Source organism: Prinia subflava, chromosome 11 (assembly GCF_021018805.1).
Source record: "Prinia subflava isolate CZ2003 ecotype Zambia chromosome 11, Cam_Psub_1.2, whole genome shotgun sequence".
Classification (NCBI taxonomy): domain Eukaryota; kingdom Metazoa; phylum Chordata; class Aves; order Passeriformes; family Cisticolidae; genus Prinia; species Prinia subflava.
In genome coordinates, this window is record NC_086257.1 from 21,534,963 (window position 1) to 21,554,544 (window position 19,582).

The 19,582-nt window shown below is 47.9% G+C and overlaps 1 protein-coding gene across 2 annotated transcripts in view; it reads left to right on the forward strand.

The window, feature by feature from the left end:
• The first annotated feature begins 5,962 nt into the window (after positions 1 to 5,962).
• Positions 5,963 to 19,582, forward strand: part of SLC7A14 (solute carrier family 7 member 14) — a 30,215-nt gene continuing 16,595 nt past the window's right edge. Inside the window, exons 1-2 of one of the 2 annotated variants that reach the window (XM_063408361.1) lie at positions 5,963 to 6,089; positions 18,936 to 19,327. In XM_063408361.1, the coding sequence (XP_063264431.1) occupies positions 19,024 to 19,327 (304 nt within the window). In that variant the 5' untranslated portion in view covers positions 5,963 to 6,089; positions 18,936 to 19,023. Of the gene's footprint in view, positions 6,090 to 6,357; positions 6,485 to 18,935; positions 19,328 to 19,582 lie in introns of those variants that run through there. The other variant, XM_063408360.1, reaches the window with a different exon arrangement.

Sequence of the window (19,582 nt, forward strand, 5' to 3'; positions counted from 1 at the left end):
TAAACCCTCTTATTTGCATGCAAAGCAAATGCACTCATGCAAACAGCAGCCTCTCATCAAACCCTGGGATGGGCAAAGCCCTGTCCATTATTATTAGCAAGATGGATAAATCACACAGCCAGCTATGATGCCCAGGAAGCATTCACATATCTTTCCTTTTTCCTTCCCCAGAAAAAAATTTCTTTTTTATCCAAGCAAAAAGAGTGGCTCCTACTAGAACCTCAGCTTTACTGAGGTGAGGAACCAGCCAAGCCAAGCAATTCTCTCAGCTTCAGAGGCACCTCTTTATGGGGCACAGGCAAACACCAGGACACACCAGTCTGAGTGCTGAACCACCAGACAAGTCAGTGTCAGCAGGTACAGGCTCTGTGTGGCACCCATCAAACTCAGCATGACTGGTAGGCTTTGGAGGGCTGAAAAACATCAAATAAGTGCTGCTGCTCTGGGGAGCATCCAAGGGGAGCCACGCTCATGCCTAACACAGAGATGTTGCCCTGTGACAACTCTATATCCATACTCACAGCCTGTGTATGATCTCCAAACAGCTCCACTGAATGTCCCTGCACTGGCATCATCTTTGTGCTGTTACTTTGTCTGTTACTCTCAGAGCAGACAACTAAGACCAAATCCTGCCATCAGCTTCACCCTGTGACTTTAATCAAAATCTAGATGAGCCAAACCCACTTGCAGGACAGCAGGAACTGATCAAGTATCACTTGATTAATCCATAATCATCACAGCATACATGGTGAGACCGGGATGGATGGGTCCCACTTAGCAGCTACACAGTGGCCCCAAAACATTCTTATGAATCCGTGAGATGAAGAAGCTGAGAAGGCAACAAAAATAAGACTTCTGTCTGGTTTGGTTGTTAAAAGCAGACTTCTCTGAATAAGAAAAAAAAAATAGTGTGTGGTCCTTTAAATAAGGCAGCAGTCTCCAAACACTGAATCGTTTAATCCCCTCTCGCTGGCAGCTGCTTTATCCCAGCCTCCCCCGGGCACGTCTGCAGCCCCCACCCCAGAGCAGGAGGGGCAGCCCCACTGGGGACTGCAGCTCCCAAAGGAGGGGTGTCCCCACGGGTGTCTCCACCCAGGCAGCCCCAGCCCCATCACGGCTCCTCGTGTGTCTGTGGATGAGGTTAAGGCTGCTGCCTCCTTGTTCTCCTTTGGGGGTGGTGGTGGCACAACCAAAGGACATCACTTCTTTTGCATGCACCAGTGACAGCCTCCAGCCAGGGGAGAGAGCTCGTGTTGGAGCCAGGCTTGGACTGTGTGTTTGTACGGGGAATTGAGAGGGATTTATTTAATGCTCCAACACCCCATGTGTCTCTGAACAGTGAATGTGTCTGATGGATGCATTACCCATCTTCTCTGCTCAGCCTGGCATGGATGACACAGAGCAAGAAAGAAAGGGGCTGGGAAAAATTTTGGCTGGATAGCATCAAATGGCAAAGCTCTCCCAGGGTTTGCTGTGCTGGGATTTCACCCGTTTCTGTTTATGCCCACGCACCACTGATGCAGAGGGAAGTACCTGATATGGGTTTATGAGCAACATCCATGTGGATTTCCTTTCAGCCTCTCCAAGACTCCTCTTAGCAATGCAGAACAACCCCAGAATAATCCTTTCCCTTGCCCTAAGCATAAATTAAACCCATGGCCAGTTCCACTACAGACAAGTAATTTAAATAATGAAGAGAGTGCAGTGTGAGTGTTGGGCTCATCCCCTGCCCAGCAGTGTCAGGGCTGCAGTCCCTGTGCATCAGGGTAAAAGCCCATGGGGTCAGGGAACAATACCACCCCAGGCACTTTCTTTCACCTGTCCAGCTAATTGCAAGTGAATTCCCCCAGCTGAACTGCCCCATTGAGGTCCCATAAAAAAAGTACAGACAGTCTCTCACCAAAAGAAATTAAAGCCTATGCAGGCAACTCACTCCCTGAGACTGGGCAATCCTTTCAATGTAATTTCATATGACTGGGATACAAAGAACTCTGAAACTCACCCAGGACTCCTATTGCAGAGCCAATAACTCAAGTGAGGTTTATAGGCCTCAAGTCAGGGCTTTAATAACAGGACTGCCCTTCCTTGTGCTGGTATTCATCGTGGCACTAGTCAGCAGAGGAGACAACAAGATTAATGCCTCTTCTTATCCTCCTACATGGATGCCTCCATCACTCTGACCCCTACAGGTACTCACTGAGGTTCCAACTGATGCAAAAGGAAGAAAAGGAGAGGCCAAGCATCCTGGTAATGTTTCTAAAAATACCAGTGCTTCTGCAGGGCTCCACCTGGTCTCTGCCAAGAGACACAGTCAGCTGAACTTTGCAGTGGATGTCGGGAGATGCTGCTGTTCTGGGAGATGGCTTGTAATGCTACAGATCAGATCAAAGAGAAAACACTTGTCAGAGCCATGGACATGAGCCACTGGACATGGAGAATGAGCAGGTGGAGGGGTGACCAGCTCCCATCACTGCATCCCAGTGGCTGCTTTCTGTGACCCCTGTGCAGCCTGGTGCTTGCAGACAGAAGAGCTTTTCAATGAAATATCAGTCATTCCTAACAGAGAGCTGGCACTCTCCAGCCAGCCTCACTAAATGACAGGAGTGTGGTGTGCTGTGCTTTCAGCCCTGCTCATCTAACAGAGGCTGCTGGAGGGATGGCAGCCAGCACACATGGACACACAAATGGCACAGGAAAGGTGCTGCAGCTTCTCCCTCTTAGTTCCAGATAGGTTTTTTTTTCCTTTGGAAACATAACCCAAATCAGTGCACTTTTGTAAGACCAATAAAAATGTTTTGGGGTGACCAAGCACACACATTGGGAGCCTGATGTAAATCCAAGGGGAACCCAAGCTGTTTGTCAGTTAGTTTGTTTTGTTAATTAGTTTGTCATTAGTCATTGATGATGTCAAAAGATTTTGAGAAACAGCACTGGGGAAAACTCATCAAACTAATGGAATTGCAGATGAGCAATCCTCCCTGATGAGATTTCATGGAGGGAGAGAAAGCCCATAAGGTGAGGATGCTGGAAGCCCTGGAAGAATCTAGGGGTCAGCAGGCCAAGAGATATTGACTGTTTTAATACAAAGCTGTGGAGACAAAGGGATAACCCAGAAAAGCAGGAGCTCTGGTATTTAAATGGCATGATTAATTAGTCACAGAAGAGACAAGTACTTGGGGATTATAAGAGGTAAACAAATATTTTGATATCAGTAAGAAAGAAAGTCAGTAGGGCAGCTTTTACTGGGTTCTTCTCTGTCTGTATTTAGAGTCACAAAAAAAAGAAAATTATGTCCCACGAAATTGGAATGGCCAAATTTGATGCTGAGAAGAAAAATAGCCAAGATAATGAAACAGCAGATGGTGGAGATCCGTGCTACAAGGTGTTACTGAGGCCAAAGCCTTGGTCAAATTCAAATATGATGAAGGATTTAAACGACCAGTCAGATGACCACTTACTACAGAAAAGTGGGCAGAAATTAGTTTGGTCTAGAAATTGGACAGTGTCTGAGGACAGAGGAAATTGTGCTGCAAATGTACCATCATGTGCTTGGCTGCTATGGAAAATTTCACCTTAATCTGAGGGTGACCTCTCTGATGGCACTTGTTGAGAGAGTAACTTCTCCTCATTCCATTCTTCATCTACATTCAATCAACCTGAAGAGAAACATTAGAGGGGTGGCTGTAAAAATCCAAGATTCAATTCCTGCAAGATTGGAAGTTACAAAATTCATGAGAACAGGGTAAAGATTAACGAGAATCAGCTTAAGTGATCCTCTGATAAAACGTTTGCGACATTTATTACTCAAGGTGGTGGCAGGTTGTTGTGCGTAGCTAACAGCAAGTGCCACTGGATAAAGCAGAGGAAAACTTTTAGAAAGGAGATTAAGACTGGCTGAAAACAGAGTCTAGAAAGCTACTAAACAGCAAAGTTCTCTGAAGAAAGATCTCTGAGCAGTAGAGGGAAGGTGGAAGATGGGGGTGGTATCATGGTACTGCACAATGATTGTTAAGAGGACACACATGTCCCTCTCTGCTGATACCAACCAAACTGCCCGTGCTCTGGCGCACCAGCCCCAATTAATAACTATGAATCAAATGATTCTGAGGCCACAGACATAGATAAATCCCCCTAAAACTGCCACACTGCCAATCCTTTCAGAAACCCACCAGCCCATGCCCTTTACTCGCACACTCTACAAGCACCAAGAAGTTGAGTGAGTGCACAAAAGGCTGGTGGTGCTGTCAGCTGGAGCTCACCACGGTCTTGAAAGTGAAGCAAAACAAGAGGGAACAACAATTGGAGAAGGTTTTCTCTTTTGCACAGATGTAGTCTGAGGGGAGCTCCTGGTGTCAGCCATCCACAGCTCTATCCAGTGTCCAGGGAGTGGTAAAGCAGCTGCGGGGAGCCAGTGGATGTGAAGAGAAACAACAACAAATGGCAAGCATGGGGACCACAGACAAGGACAGGAGAGCAGCTGCAGCTCTGAGTGTTGCTTTCAGGCAGTCAGAGAATAAGGAAAAGAATAAAACCAGGGTTTCAAAACTGCTGGTTGTGAGGAGGGCAATCAGCTGACTGCACTGTGGCTCTGTACTGTATGATGTGATGTGCGCTGGCCAGAGTGGCAGGAAGGGAACAGAGCATCCTGTCATCCTGTGATGACACCTTCTGCTGGCCAGCAGCAACCTGGGAGAGGTCTTTTCTGTGCCTGTTTGGGAAGAGAGGGACTGCAAGGAGACTTCAGTGAGGGAGGGAAGAGAGCAAGGTAAAGCTGTGCTGGAGAGAGGAAGGAATCTGGTGAGAAACTGGGAAGATTATGGCACTCATCTGGAAAGACACAAAAGCTGCCACAGAGGTCAAGGCTGCAAAGGGAAATGGAGATGACACATGGTCCGTTCTCCTGGCCAAAGACAGGATCATGGACATAGAATCATAGAATAGTTTGGGTTGGAAGGGACCTTTAAAGGTCACCTAGTCCAACCCCTACCCCGTCTGTGTTTATCTGTGCAATGTCACTGTCTGTATGTCCCCAGAAGGTCACTGCCATTGATGCAGCTCCTGCAGGGTCACTCACTCAATGTTAGGTAAACATTGGCCTCTGCACTGAACAGGTTTCACTGAAGGATCCCACCTTTAAGTTTTATTAGCAGATATTAATTTCAGTTTTTGGAGGATGAAAGGTCTCTCTCCACTGGAGACACAGCCCTCGTTTGGAATAAGTCCTGCTAGAAGCTATAGAATGAAACTGTAACAGAGACTGAAACCAGATCCTCCCCAAGCATCACTGGAGATGAACCCAGTTTGGATTTGATGTCAAAATGGTCCAATACAGACACAGACAGGGAGTATTTCTAGGGAAAACCAAACAGCAGAAATTGAGAAACAAAACTGCTAAAAGGAATAATCTTGATCACGAATTTCAGCTATCCTCTAAAGTAGCTATGGATATAAAACATTAAATATGTCCTGCACCTGATACCTGACTCCTCCCAGCCGGGCCGTGCAGAGGGCTGGACAGCACAGCATGCTGCAGTGCATGAGGCATTATTTTAGTCCTAATTCTGCCTGTTCCGGGATTACAGCGTTAACACCCAAATCTCACAGTGCAGCTCAAGGAGAAAACAAAAACCAGGCTCCCCACGCTCCGTCCCTGGGGTGAGGAAAGCCCTGCGCTGCAGGAGGCAGCCAGGACAGTTATTTTCAGCCCCCAGACAGTTTGGGAGAGGCCACCCGCAGCCCTCGGGACACTCGGACAATGCAGGGAGGACTCGCAGGGAGGGGAGGTGGCAGCACGGGGGCTGAGGGAGCTCTCCCGGGGCCGGCACGGCCCGTGGGTATTGCCGGCGGTCACATGCGGCAGGCGGGGAGGGGAAGCGCTGAATAATTGAGGAGCTGCAGCGCCCTCCTCCCTCCCTCCCTCCTCCATCCCTCTCTCCCTCCATCCCTCCGTCCCTCCCCCTCCCTCCGCCCTGCGTGCGCGGCCGGGAGCCGGGGTCGGCGGTGCCGGCGCAGCCCCCCCGCCCCGCCGGCTGCAGCAGCGCAGCCGCCCCCGAGCACCGCCCGCCCGCCCGCTGCCCTCCGCGCCGGCGGTGAGTGCCCGCTCCGCGGGGAGGGAGGGAACGGGGGGCGGCTCGGAGCCCCTCGGAGCCCCTCGGGGTGCGGGGAGCGAGCGGAGAGCCCGGGGAAGCTCTGCCCGGCGCCCCGCGGGAGCGCGGCCGCGGCCCCCCCGGCACGCAGCCGGAGCCGGCTCCGTGCCCCGCTGGGCAAAGGGAGCGCGGCGGCTCCTCCGGGCCACGGGCAGCGGCCCCGGGGGACCCCGGCCCGCTTCAGCATCGCTCTGCGCCGTGGTTACGAGTGCCGGGCACTCCGCGGGGAGCAGGCGGGGGCGCCGGAGCCGGCGGCGCGGGATTGATCGGAAACGGGGAAGAACGGAGTGACAGGAGGGACAGCGGGTGGCCTGAGCGGAGCACGGCTCTCGCTACAGGTGACCGCACGGAAGATGCCGAGGGAAGGTCGGGACGCTGCGGGAGGGGGGCGATGAGGGGAACGGGATCCGAGAAGAAGGGAAACAGCCAGGGAGGCGGGAGCGGGCAGGTGAGACCCGCGGGGCCGGTGCCACCCGCTGGGGCCGGTGTCACCCTCGGGGCCGGTGCCACCCGCTGGGGCCGGTGCCATCCGCGGGGTCGGTGCCACCCGCTGGGGCCGGTGCCATCCGCGGGGTCGGTGTCACCCTCGGGGCCGGTGACACCCGCCGCGGCTCGGGGTCGGTCACACGGCGGCCGCGGCTCCGGGCCGGCGCTGTCCGCGGTGCTGAAGCCCCGACGGGGCAGCCCCGGCCCCGCCGCGACCCCGCACACGGGCCCCGGTTCCGTCTCCGTCCTTCCCCCCGGCGCCTGTAAAACTCCCTGCGACTTGGAGGCCGGTAATGGAGTTGGCTTCCTCTTTACGTCACCCCGGCTCGGTGCTGTTTGTTGATTCCACACGGGTATTTTGGAGCTGCCTGGTACCAGCCGCCTGCCCTCCTCGGGCTGGGCGAGGGGTGCTCCAGCAGCACTGTGAAAAAGCCTGGTCTCTGCTCTCACAACTGCTCTGCACCCGGGTTTTGTGGTCTATTAAATGATAGTTTATGCAGATCGACTCGGTGCCCTCCTGTCATAGCACCGGCTCTGGAGAGGAGGGGGAAGCCGGGTCTGGTTGACCCCAGAGGTGATTTTTGTCTCAAAAGAACCATGTCTGATTTAATCTAGTGTATTAAGTAATTAATCCTCCCAGTGTCCCTAAGTAGCAGGCAACTGTATTTTAGCATGCCAAAGCATTTGTTTAACTGCCCAAAAACTGTCATGAGACTGAAAGTCTGATTGCTAAAGATATTTATATGTGTTTGTTTTATTGGTACACATTGCTGAGGCATGTGACTTACCAGAGTTGAAAAACATATTGTAAATAAACAAAACCCCTCCAACAAGCCAAAAATAACAGTAGAGGGAAAAGTTACCTAGATTAAACTCAGTTCTTAAAATGTACTGCTCCATGGGGAATCTCTGTTGCATGAGAACAGAGAATTAGGGGGTCTTGCAGAGGTCCAAGGTCTGATTTCCCATTTTCATCTATTAAAGCTGGTAAAAATTTCCAACAAAACTGTTACTGATGAGTAGCAGAGTCAACACAGAATCTTGGGTCCTCTTGACATGAACTCAAATGTGCAGTACATATCTGAGAAGACAGCACAGATGCAATAGCTGTGATAACACAAGTCATTGAACAAGAACAAGGAGGAAAAAAGCTTGTTTAGTTGCTCTTCAGTGAGTGGAGATGTAGGAAGGAATTTTTACCTCAGCTCTTGAAATCAGACTGCTAGAGTATAGCAGACATCAACAAAAATGACAACAAAATTGGAAGTAAGGAAAAAAAAAGGAAAGGAAAGCCAAAGCCTGTCAAGAGAGAGGCCCTTATAGAGCAGGAATTACATCACCTGAGAATTCACTTCATTAATAGGCAGGGTGGGAGGTGATGTGAATCCTTGAGTCTTAGAGCCTCTACAGAAAGAAATTACCAGGCACTGAGTTATTCCTCTGTCTGCCAAAGAGAGGCAGAACGTGAACTAGTGCCGAGATGCTAAAGCCAAAACATTCCAGTTTAAGGGAGGGATCACATTTTTGAACAGAGGAGTGCTGATGACCTGATGGAGGAGCCATCAGAAAATGTGCTGGATTCTCCATCTGTCTATGTCAGGATTTGATGCCCTCCCAAAATATGCAACTTAGCCAAAGCGAGTCATTGGGCTCCCTGCTGGAGTAATTGCCTGGAAATTAATGGCCTGAGATTCAGACAGAATTAACTCTTTAAGGGAGGACTTAATGGTACCTTTGATCCTTAATTCCCCAAAGGCACGGAGATGTCACAACTTAACTTCCAGGTACTCCAGCCACCCCTCTAGATAAGTACAACCCCCGCAGTGGGTGGGATTTTTAACCACATGCCAAGAGCAGAACAAATGAGTGACCAACTTCTATTTTGAATCCTCCAATTTTCCAGCTGGTTTCATTAATTAACTCTCCCCCAAAAGAATCTCTTTGTGCATGTTGCAGTAAAGGGAAGCATTTTAAAACAGAAATCATTCTCCTCGGGGAATTATTCATGACTCTCAAGTCAAGACATATCCTTCTCTATTTTTTTTTTTTTTTTGATTATACAAAAATGATGAAAATTTATTCTTTGTGTAACTTCAGAGTCTCAGATGGGATCATATCAGAAAGGATTGCAGCCAAAATCATTTTAAACGATATATTTGTAGGCTGATTTGACATTACTTCCTTCTGAAGACAGTCTGTTTTCTCAGTTCTGAAATCATGCACATATAATAAAATTTCCTCCATGTTCCCTTAAAGGCAGCAGGAGATTTTATAGAAAATTCAATGAGAATAGGAAAACCTCCTAATGGCAAAATTAACAGGTTTTCTCTGAAGTCCTGCAGTATTCAAGCAAATAGGATGGCAAGAACTTACACAAACATAAACGCAATCCTGGGCTCTTCATGAAGCCAAGCAAAAAAGAGGATAACAAAACAGTCTGTAACTGACTTCTTACTCCATAAATAATCAAAACTTTCCTTTCAGAGCACCTGAGCTATTAAAATCATCACAATGTTTAAGCAACATATTGTTGTTTGGATTATTAAGACATTTTAAAAATAAGAATGTAAAAACGAAGCAAATAATCCTTCAGCTGTGTGAGCAGTGGGATCTGTATGTCACACAAAAACAACATTAGCAGGGGGCAGCATTTGTGACTCTCATATTAATAAAAAAAAAATAAAACCCCCAAATCACTCCCAGATTTGTGTCCTCTATAATATATAAAGCCATGGTTGGGTCTGGGCTTGTCAGCCCACGAGAGAGAGTAGATCCAGGTATGCAAAGTATCCAGAGCCCAGAAATACAGCAGGGAATTTTCAGCTGCTTCCTATGGATATGAAAACCTGGCCAGAGCCTTGCCTCAGTCCAGGGTGAGTCTGCTGAACTCATTAAACCACCCACGAGTAAATGGGAGCAGACTCAGATCCACAGAGACTCCAAAGACATTTTTCATTTACAAGGAATGAGACGTAGCTAAGCTGTGGTTGTCAACGGGAAAATGCCAGAACTGAAAGAACTGGAAACTGTAATTTTTCTCTTGTATGTTGAGAAAAATTCTCTTGAGTTTTCTTGGCTCATTGAATAGCAGTCCTGTTTCTAGATTATGCAGTCATCTTCAGGGGACTGGGTGCTCTGGCCAGCATTTATGCTCCCACCACAGCCCATCCCTTGCTGTCAGCAGGCTGGAACATCTAAGAGAAAGCTATTTTCCCCCACAATAAAACTGTCAGAGCAAAGCCCAGGCACTTATGAAACAAAGCCAGCGAGGTGGAGCCACACAGCACATGACTCTGTTGTTTCTGTTCCTCTGCACAGTCACAGTATCAATAATTCATTGAAAGTCATGATACCATAAATGAAATCTACCTGACAGGTGAACAGAAGAAGAGCTTTTGCAGCACACGTTTCCAGCACCACATCCTGATTCTGAGAGGACAGGATCAAAGGGGCTTGCTGCCTACAGGGAAATGGGTTTCTGTTGCCATGCTACAACTCTCTATGGGTGTATCTGTGTCAAAACTTTAGTAAACATCTATAAAACCACGTGTGTGGGCTCAGGGCAGCCCTCTCAGCAGCCATTGGCTCTTGTTTATTGGTGACCATGACCTCAGTTAGTGGTTTGGTCCATTCCTCCTGCACATCCTCAGCTCCCTGAGCGTGGGCCCAGTCTTCCTCAACAAAGTTTTTAAAGCTGAGGATGGAGACACCCCTTTGTGCATTATTTTGTGCATACCTGGGCACATTCCACCTGCAGCAGCACAGTTAAAACTTAGCTTTAAACGTGTACCTGAGCATTACTGAACCAGGCCTTAATGATGGACCTGTTGAGCTGTGCTAGATGAGCCACTGCCCCGTGGTGCTCAGCAATGCCAGGGTGGCTCCAGGTAGGATTTGGGCACCCTGATCTGGTAGTGAAGGAAACATCTGCCTCTCCTGGCTGTCCTTCACTCCCAGGTGGGAACAGGCAGGAAGAACCAGGCACAGGACTTGCATCACCCCAGCCCTGGAAGCACCTGGATTCTCCAGAGCCTTGTCTAGGACATCTGGGCACCAGCAGGTGTGTTCCACTCATTAAACAACCAGCTGGGAAGCAACAGGGACTGGGAGATGTGCAATTAATAACTGGGGTCACCAGCTCTGCTCGAAGGAAATTAAGACAGAAAGAAGCAATATGTCAAGTTCCTTTGGCTGAGAGCTCTGGCACAAACAGGAACTACAGCAACAATATTTCAGCAGCTCTTCTCTTACTCGTGTGCAGGCACACCAGTGGAATTATGCCTGCCAGGCAGGGCAGCACACCCTGAGGACACTCTACTGACTGTAGCTGAGAGACAAAAGAGCAAAGAGGTTGGGTTTTGTGGCCTTTCTGCTAAGGGAGACTAAGACCAAGGATGCAATTAACTACTTTAAGCCAAGGTAATCATGCTGGCTCTCTCTCTCACACTGATTCCCTTGCTACATAAGGACATCGTCGGGCAGTGCCTGTGCGTCACTCAGGAATATTGTAACACTCTGATTTTTATGCTATTATCACTTTTAAGAACACATAATTCTTCATTTAATTCTGTTTCTCTACTACCGTCCTAGAGACTCATTTAGTGTTAGCTGTGAGTTTGTAACTCACTGGGAAACGTCAAAAAGCCCTCCTGCTGCAGCGCCAGGTATTACTCACACTACACATCACTGAGGTGTTGCAGTGCCTTTGCCTGACTGATGATGATAAATGACTAAACACATGAACTCTATTCTAAATCATCATCTTTGATCCACTTGTGATCACATTACTCACATAATCGGTTGTGCTGAAACGCAGCAGAATTACTCATGTAAGGAAAGGGGGGTTTTGTCCCAGTGAATAAGAAGAATAAGCAGCAAAATGTAATAAAATCAGCAGGACCTGCTATTCACTTCCTTGGAAGTGCATTGAACCTCAGGCTTCTGTTGAGGAATTCAGACACAGAGGTTACAACCAGCCCAATTCCCCCCAGCTCAAGGCTCGTATTTGCATATGCAAAAAGCTCCCTTTGATTTGCATATTCTACTACTGCTTCTTCTGGAACCTTTCATAGGCTTGGAATTGAGGAGTGTGTTTTTCCATCTTCTGAGGAAAGCAGTTTTTTGAGATCCTCTCCTGCATTAATTAGCTGATAGCCAAAACAGTGGAAGTGGGGCAGCAAGGCATAATCAATTACATTTGTATAACTGCTGATGAACACGATAAGTAATTAATGAGACCATGTGCACATACAAAAGATAAGTGCATCTGAAACTCAGCAAGAGCTGAATGGTGTTTGTAAGCTTGATGTGCTTACTGTGTAAAAGGCCAGTTCAGACTCCTACTGAATTATTACAGAAAGGTGGAAAGACTGCTGGTAAGTGGGAGTCAGCATTGAGAGGAAAAAGCCCAGCAGTTTCTTAGTGGGGAATAAAGGAATCTCTATAAAACCAGCAATCTTCAAAATAAAACCAGAGATTTAAAAATAGTGGATTTTCAGGTCCTGTATTTGATATACAGGGGAAATTTTTCCTGGTTTGGATGACAAAGCCTCAGTATTAAATCAGTTCTTTACTGAAGGATTTGTGTTTTCGTCATTGGGTTCAAAATGCTACCCAGAAATTAAATAAGTTGTCATAATGATGTATCAGCCAGACTCTTGCAAAAGTAAAAATCCATTTTGTTTAGAGAGGCTCACACATTCATAAATAACGCATTCTGTGAATTATGTCAAATGAAAAAAGCTCTCCTGTCTGGCCTGCAGCGAACCATAATGACTTTCATTCTGCGATGTAAAAGTATGGATCCACTGAGGAAAGAAAAAGAAAACACAGCCAAGTAATTAGAGATTTCCTCTTGTGTGTTGTTAAAGCAAAGACAGTTTTTAAAGGAGTATAATTCTAGAAGGAACTGTCTGATAGCCCAGGTCTACAGTTTCAGTGATCCAAAGGCAGCTGTTGCCTACTCTCACTGTGAGATTTGGTACAGAAAATGTGTTATCTCATCAAAGTGGTGATTACTGAATGTACAACCCAAAAACCCCAAACCAGGGAAAAGCTCAGAGTCACAAACCCGAGGCTGCAGCCATCCCACTGGTGGCACTGGCAGTCGTACTGTTAGAGGAATCCATGCCCAGCATTGCAAATGGGCAGCTCGCTATATTCCAGAAAAATCAGGTGATGCCTCTCCTCTTGTGACAGCTCAGGGTCTGGAACTGCTACTCCCAAAAAACGATGTTTCAGAAGGACGTGCCAGCATATTTGCAAGGCCAGGTTGGATGGAGCCCTGGGCAATCTGGTCTAGTTGAAGGTGTCCCTGCACATGCCAGGGTGGGTTGGAATGAGATGATCTTTAGGATTCTGTCCAACCCAAACCATTCTGTGGATCTATGAGTCTGTGTGAGACAAATCTGCATTCCTGGACACCCCTCCCATGGTGTTTAAAACGCCTGAACCTCAGTGGTCAGTACTTTGGTCCTTGAAAGCCTGAGCAGCCAGAGCTGTGAACCCAAACTTCCTTTAGGAGTTCCATGTGTTCGACATCACTGCAGTTTGTGACTGCAGAAAGGTGGGGGAGGCTGAGCTCAAGGAATTGGAGTCAATATCTGCTCTTGGAGTGCAAAATCACACAGCACCATAAACAAGCATTTGAAAGCACACAGAGCTTCTAGGGTCTTCCTGCAGATGAGCATGTGCAGGTACAAAACCAATATTGACTTCAACAAGGCACGTCTAGGGGACCATTAATAATTTTCAGCATTGTTTCTCATCTGCTTCCATAGAAAACCCAGATAGATTAACCACCACACGCTTCTTTAAGGCAGTAAATTTCTCCATTTTACTGGTGGAGCAACAAATTTTACTAATTTTGTGTGGTTTCACTACTCTCCTAGAGGGAGCCTGTCAGAACAGCTCCAAGATGTTCCTGGTTCCTCACCTCCTGCTCAGCTAACTCATCTATTGATTTGCCATTTCCCTGCATTGATGCAGTTTTTAAGGCTTTTACCTTCTCACCTCAAGACAACAGTGACAAACAAGGCCTTTTTGCAAATGTGCAAATTGATTACACCTCTTTCTCTGTAGCTCTCTTATTTTTTTTTTCCTTCTGGTGGTTAAATAGCTTTGTTGCAAACCCAAATGGAGCACTTCATGCATATTGCATTATTTACAACTGGGCTCCCACAGACTCTTTTATCTGTCACACCCTGCACACATTCCTACACTATTCTGCACCGTGGGAATGATTGGTACCCATGCAAAAAGGGCAGAAAACAAGTGGAAAACCAAAATGCCATTGGACTGGAGCAGGTGGATTTTCCAAGGGAAGTGTCTGCAAGGATGTGCGTGAGCATCTCCAAAAGGAACATTTCAGCTTCCATGCGTGTGCATCCAGCCCTCAGGAAGGAGGAAAATACTGCTCCTTTCAGTCCCAGAGCTGTTCCCACCAGGGAACCCAAGGGAACCTGGACCAGCTGCTTCTGAAGTTGGCATGTAATTAATCCTGGCAAAGTTTAGAACAGCTCAATATCAAGGGATCTGCTGGCCTTCCCTGTGGCACGCTCCAATTTCACCTCTGAATGTGTCACCTCATCTCCCACCTCATCCAGGCAGGAAGATGAGCCCTCAGCCACCAAAACCTTCTCATTTCTCACCTGCACGGGCACAGATCAGTGCTCAAATATTGATTTGCTATTTACTTAGGATGAGGGAAACACCAGCTGCAAGACAAAAAGAAGCTTTGACATCACTCCTGTCCTTCCCTCTGCCTTTTCCCTGATTATCCAGGCAGTCCAGTCTCCCCAGAAAGGACAGCAGCTAAACACTGTATCCCCCCTGAAGGCTGGAAAGAGGAAGAAAGAGTGATCTCTCTGTAGATGGTAATTATATCTCTAGATGACACATTTATGCTCTTTTAATACTTGCATTATAGATTAAATACAAAGTTTAGGAATTCCTGGGGGCTGCCTCTGGGTGCATGGCATCCTTTCGTTGTCTTTGGTCAAATTAAACATTTTGCGTTTTATTTTGCTTATTTGTCAAAAGAAGATAATGATGTTTAGCCATCTTAGAGCAGTGCTAACACTGCCAAAGCACTCAGTATAACATTGAAGGAAATACCATAGAAAAGTGCTGTTCAACCTCTCCACTTCCATTTTGCCATGAAGACACACAGAAAATATCCCATTTTTTAGTTGATGCACAGAGAAAGTTGGTCTTAAACCTGAAGTGTTGTCAGTGGTTTAATTTAGAGACTACTGTAGTTTAAATTAACCACAGCTCCACTCGAACTGCTCGAGCAGAGGTAAAAATGGAAAGATTAAAAATAAGAAAAGCCCAAAATTACCAGCAAAGGCACAAGGCCAGATTGCTGAAGCTGGAGCCACGTGAGAGGCGCCGGGATGGGCAGGGACCAGCCCTGGCTCTCGGCTCCGTGCCTGGCTTTTAAATCGCTTTGAGGAGGGCTGCTGATGGGGACAGAGCCAGCTTTTACAGTGGCAGCCCAGCTGGGGAGCGACACTGTAAAAACAAGCACATAAAGCTCCAAATCGAGTCGTGCTCGTGATGAAAAACATCGTAATGAAAATATTTCTGCGACGAGCAGCCCCGGCAGAAGGCATGGCCCGGAGCCCCGCACCGCCCGGCTGAGTCAGGCTCTCCCTGCTGGAGGAGCCGCAGTGAAACCCAGCCCCTGCCTCTCTCCAAACCTGATATCCAACTAAAGGGAAAAGGGAAGGGGCAGCAGCCAGGTCAGCCTAGCACTTTTGTTCCTCTTTTCTCTGGGATTACTGTCAGGAGCTGCCTTTTCCATCATCTTAGGCTACCTCCAGCATCCCTTTGGGGCTCTGTTCGTCCGGGGGTGATGCCCTGTTGGAGCTCTGAGGGCTGGTGCTCCTGCACCATAAAGACCAGAATTAATATTCCTGGGCCCCACCACAGGCACTGCCTCGGGGCTTGATAAGAACCAGCTTCAATCCCAGATTTTTGAAGCACAGGTCCCCTGGGCAAGGAGAAAAGGACTTCCCCCCTAAAAACCCCTGCAGCAAACCAGGCACTGGTGTCCTGCAGGCCAGGGCCAGATCCATGCTGATACAGCTGCTGGAGGCATCAGCAATTGTTTCTCTGCAGTAATTAATCTGTGAGCCATGGAAAACCAGGGAAAACCCAGCTTTTCCTCCTAACGAGTGCCCCTGCCTGGCTTTCCATCAATACAACAGGAGCTCTCTTTGTTCTATTTACCACCATCGATATTCTGTTCCTTGTTGCATTCCCAGCAGATTTTAACAGAGATCTTTGCTCATGGATACCCCTACAGGCTTTTGGACAGAGGGGAGTCAGTAACAGAAAATCAAAAGCCATCCCAAGGCACAGGTGTGGTTTGGGGACAGTTTTCTGGAGAAGCTGGAGCTATGGGGGGCAACGAGGATGGGAGGTGCTGGGGGGCACTGTGCTGCATCTCCCCAGCAGAATGAGTTTTACATGAGCAATAATTCAGCATCAACACAGACACTAAGATCCATGCCTATAAACACCTAGGCCTCTCCTCCTGGCTTGACTGCAGTTTTACTCAATTTACCCTGATGAAGAGGAGTGTTTTGGTACAAACAGTGGTGTTGAGAAGTACGTGGTGGTAGCAGCAAGTGCCAGCCAGTGAGGAAAACCAACCCAAACAGGCTGATGGTGGAGAGCTGAGCAGCTCCAAAACCCAGCTGCAGCTTGTCCCCTCTGAGCCACAGCTCCCTTCATCTTCCTGGGCTTAGGGTGAGAAGATTAAAAAAAACCAAAACAAAACAAGTAAAAATTACTTTTGCTTCTGACTGTCTGCTTCTGGCCAGGCAGGGTTAGTGGAGCAGAGCAGAACTGAGCTGCCTCTCCCCATGGAGGTGGTTGCCACCCATGACATATTTTATCTTAGTTTCAAATGGATGAAAGGAGCTTTTCCAAGCTACAGAGCAGCAATATGCTGATCTTCTTAAACAGCTGGAATAGTTTTGAATGACTGCTTTAATTGAGTATAGCAGCAATTATAGAGTTATTTCATTTCAGAGGTTTTGAAAGGGTTTGTTTTTTCCCTTGATGACTTATAGGAGAAGACAAAACCCCATGAATTGCAGGGCTCTGTTGGGCTGCCATGCAGGAGGGCCTGGTCACAGCCCAGCCCCAGGGAGCTGGAACAGCTCAGCAGCCTAAATCTGGGTGCATCACTAACCCATCAGCCAGTTCCTGCTTTAAATTTAAACCATTTAAAATATTTAAGGGTTTTTCTCATCATTTTAGCAGTTAAGATTATTCCAGGACAAGACTACCATGTCTTCCTTATGGGGTTCTTTGCGATGCTGGTGAGAAAGTAATTCCTGTACCATGATGTGTCTTGAGAGTGAACTGGCCCGTCCAAATCAGTCATCTCTCTCCAGTTTGAGGAATACACTAATTTTTCCATTGTGGATGTGAATTCCTCCAGTAAGAAGCGTATGCCAGCCTTCCCAAAGCCCTCATCAGATACCCAGGGACACGATGATGAAAAACTGGGCTCCCAATCCCCTGAAAACACATCCCATGCCAGAGCATGACCTTGTGGTGGCACCAAGGACCAGCCTGAAGCTTTGGTCCCTTCATCCCACACCATCCTACCTCTTCTGAAGACCCAGCTTCTTGACTAGTTTAAGTCAATTCAATGCAAACCCTAGCAGAGCAATCCAAGTATTTCCAACTCACCTAAGAGAAGCCACAAAGTTCAAGGAAATAACTAAATAAAGGATGGGAAGTGGGAAGCACAGTTAGACCTCTTTTCCAGCCCACACTCCAGAGGTGCCATGCTTTGGAGGAAAGGAGGAGGAATTTTGGGTGGTTTTTCTCAGAGTTGTTTTCCACATGGCTAAAACACATTCCTTGCAAAGCAGAGCCACTGTGGAGGTGCCAGGACAGGAGCACTCTGCCCTGAGGAGAAAAGGAGGCTCAGAGGGGACCTTATTGATCTCCACAACTGAAAGGATGTTGGAAGCAGGTGGGAGCGAGTCTCCTCTCCCAAGTAACAAGTGACAAGAGGACAAGAGGAAATGGCCTCAGGTTGTGCTAATGGGAGGTTAAGATTGGATATTATGAAAAATTTCTTCATGGAAAGGGATGTCAAGCACTGGATCATGCTGCCCAGGGAATTGGTGGTCACCACTCTTGGGGGGATTTAACAGATGCAGAGATTTGGCACTTGGGAATCTCTGGCTCAGCTGTCTCCTCTTCCAAGACAAAGCTTCCTTTAAACCAGAAAGTAAAACCTCACCTGTGAGCCAGCCCATCCCACAACCAGCTGAGCAACCCAAAAGCCAAACCCAGGTTTTATTCTCAACCCAAAGATCCACATTTGCTCAGGAGCAGTAACAATTTCTCATTATTATTCCTAGCTAGAACATGCAGCCTTTTCAGCCTGTGGTTGCTCGAGGTAAAAAATCAACACAATTAGAACAGTGATCAACCAAAACGTGAAATGAATGCTGTGTTTCATTTAATAAACTTCAGCAACACAAGGCTGCCTTGTGGACACAGTGTAATTTGTTTTGGATGTAAAGATGGAAAAAAATAATTGTTTTGTCTTCAAGGCAATTAAAATAAAAGAATATTTCTGTATTGACAGGAAAGAAGCTGCCAGGTAAAAATTCATATTTAATAAACTATTCTTCCTGATCCCTTGTATTACCTTGCAGCTTGTCAATTCTTCTTGGTTTGCTCAAAATCAAGAAGTCATCACTTGGAAGTCTCTGCTGCTGATGCTATGAGAACTACACAGTTTGCTAAAGAACAGCAGGAAGGGAGGGAGGGAGGGAGAGAGGGAGAGGCAGTTGCTGAATCGTTCTTGAAAATATGACTGGGGATGAAAAAAGCACAGAGAAACAGAAAACCAAGATAAGGCCAATGTTTTTGACACAATCCTAGAGCAGATGGGTTTAAGCAAGATACTTTAAAAGTATTAAAAATGTCTGCAGCTGGCCATGCTGTTTGTCACTCACTCTCCAGTGGCCAGTGGAGCTCACACTGCTCCTGCTGAGCTTCTCTCCCAGTTTGCCTTAACTACAGAGAAGCTAGACCCCAAAATATATTGCAGTTACACCAGCAAAACCATATCTTTCAAATTAAAAAACTATTCCTTACACAGTATTTAAATAACTGTGAGAATGAAGAAACCACACCAGCAGCAGCATTGGTCACAGTAAAGCTCTGCCAGCACCAACAAAAACCAGCTTAGAGGGGGGCCCTTTTGACTCTTCCTTATTTATTTGCCATTTCAGTCAAAACCTCTGTTCCACTCTCTTGCAGGGCTGCCAGTGCAGGATGGAGACGCGGCCGCAGCCCTGAGCGGGTGCTCCTGATTCCGTCTGTGACTCCCCTTGCCCAGCCCAGCACCATGAGCGGGTTCCTGTCCCGGCTGGACCCCCGGCGGGTGCCCTGGGGGGCGGCGGGCCATGCCCTGCGCGCCCGCGTGCTGCGCACCAAGCCCGTGGAGTCCATGCTGGAGGGCACCGGCGCCGCGGCCGTGCAGGGCGCCCGCCTGGCCAAGGTGCTCACCACCCTCGACCTCATCTCCCTGGGCGTGGGGAGCTGCGTGGGCACTGGCATGTACGTGGTGTCCGGCCTGGTGGCCAAGGAGATGGCGGGGCCCGGGGTCATCGTGTCCTTCATCATCGCTGCCGTCGCGTCCATCTTGTCAGGTGAGCTCTGCGTGGGGTTTTGAGTCGTGCCCTGCATCCTCTCCCTTCGTGGGTGGGCACCTACTCAGCACCACAAGCACCTTCCCCACCAATTAAAAGCTGTTTCCCATATGTCTCACACAGCTCGTGGGGTGCACTGTCCCTCATTGCCCAAATATCAGACCAAACCTTGTGCTGGGAGCCAGCCCAAGCACGATTATCCTGATGAGCTGCCAATGGCTTCTACAAGGATGGAGCCTCTGGGCAATATTTTTG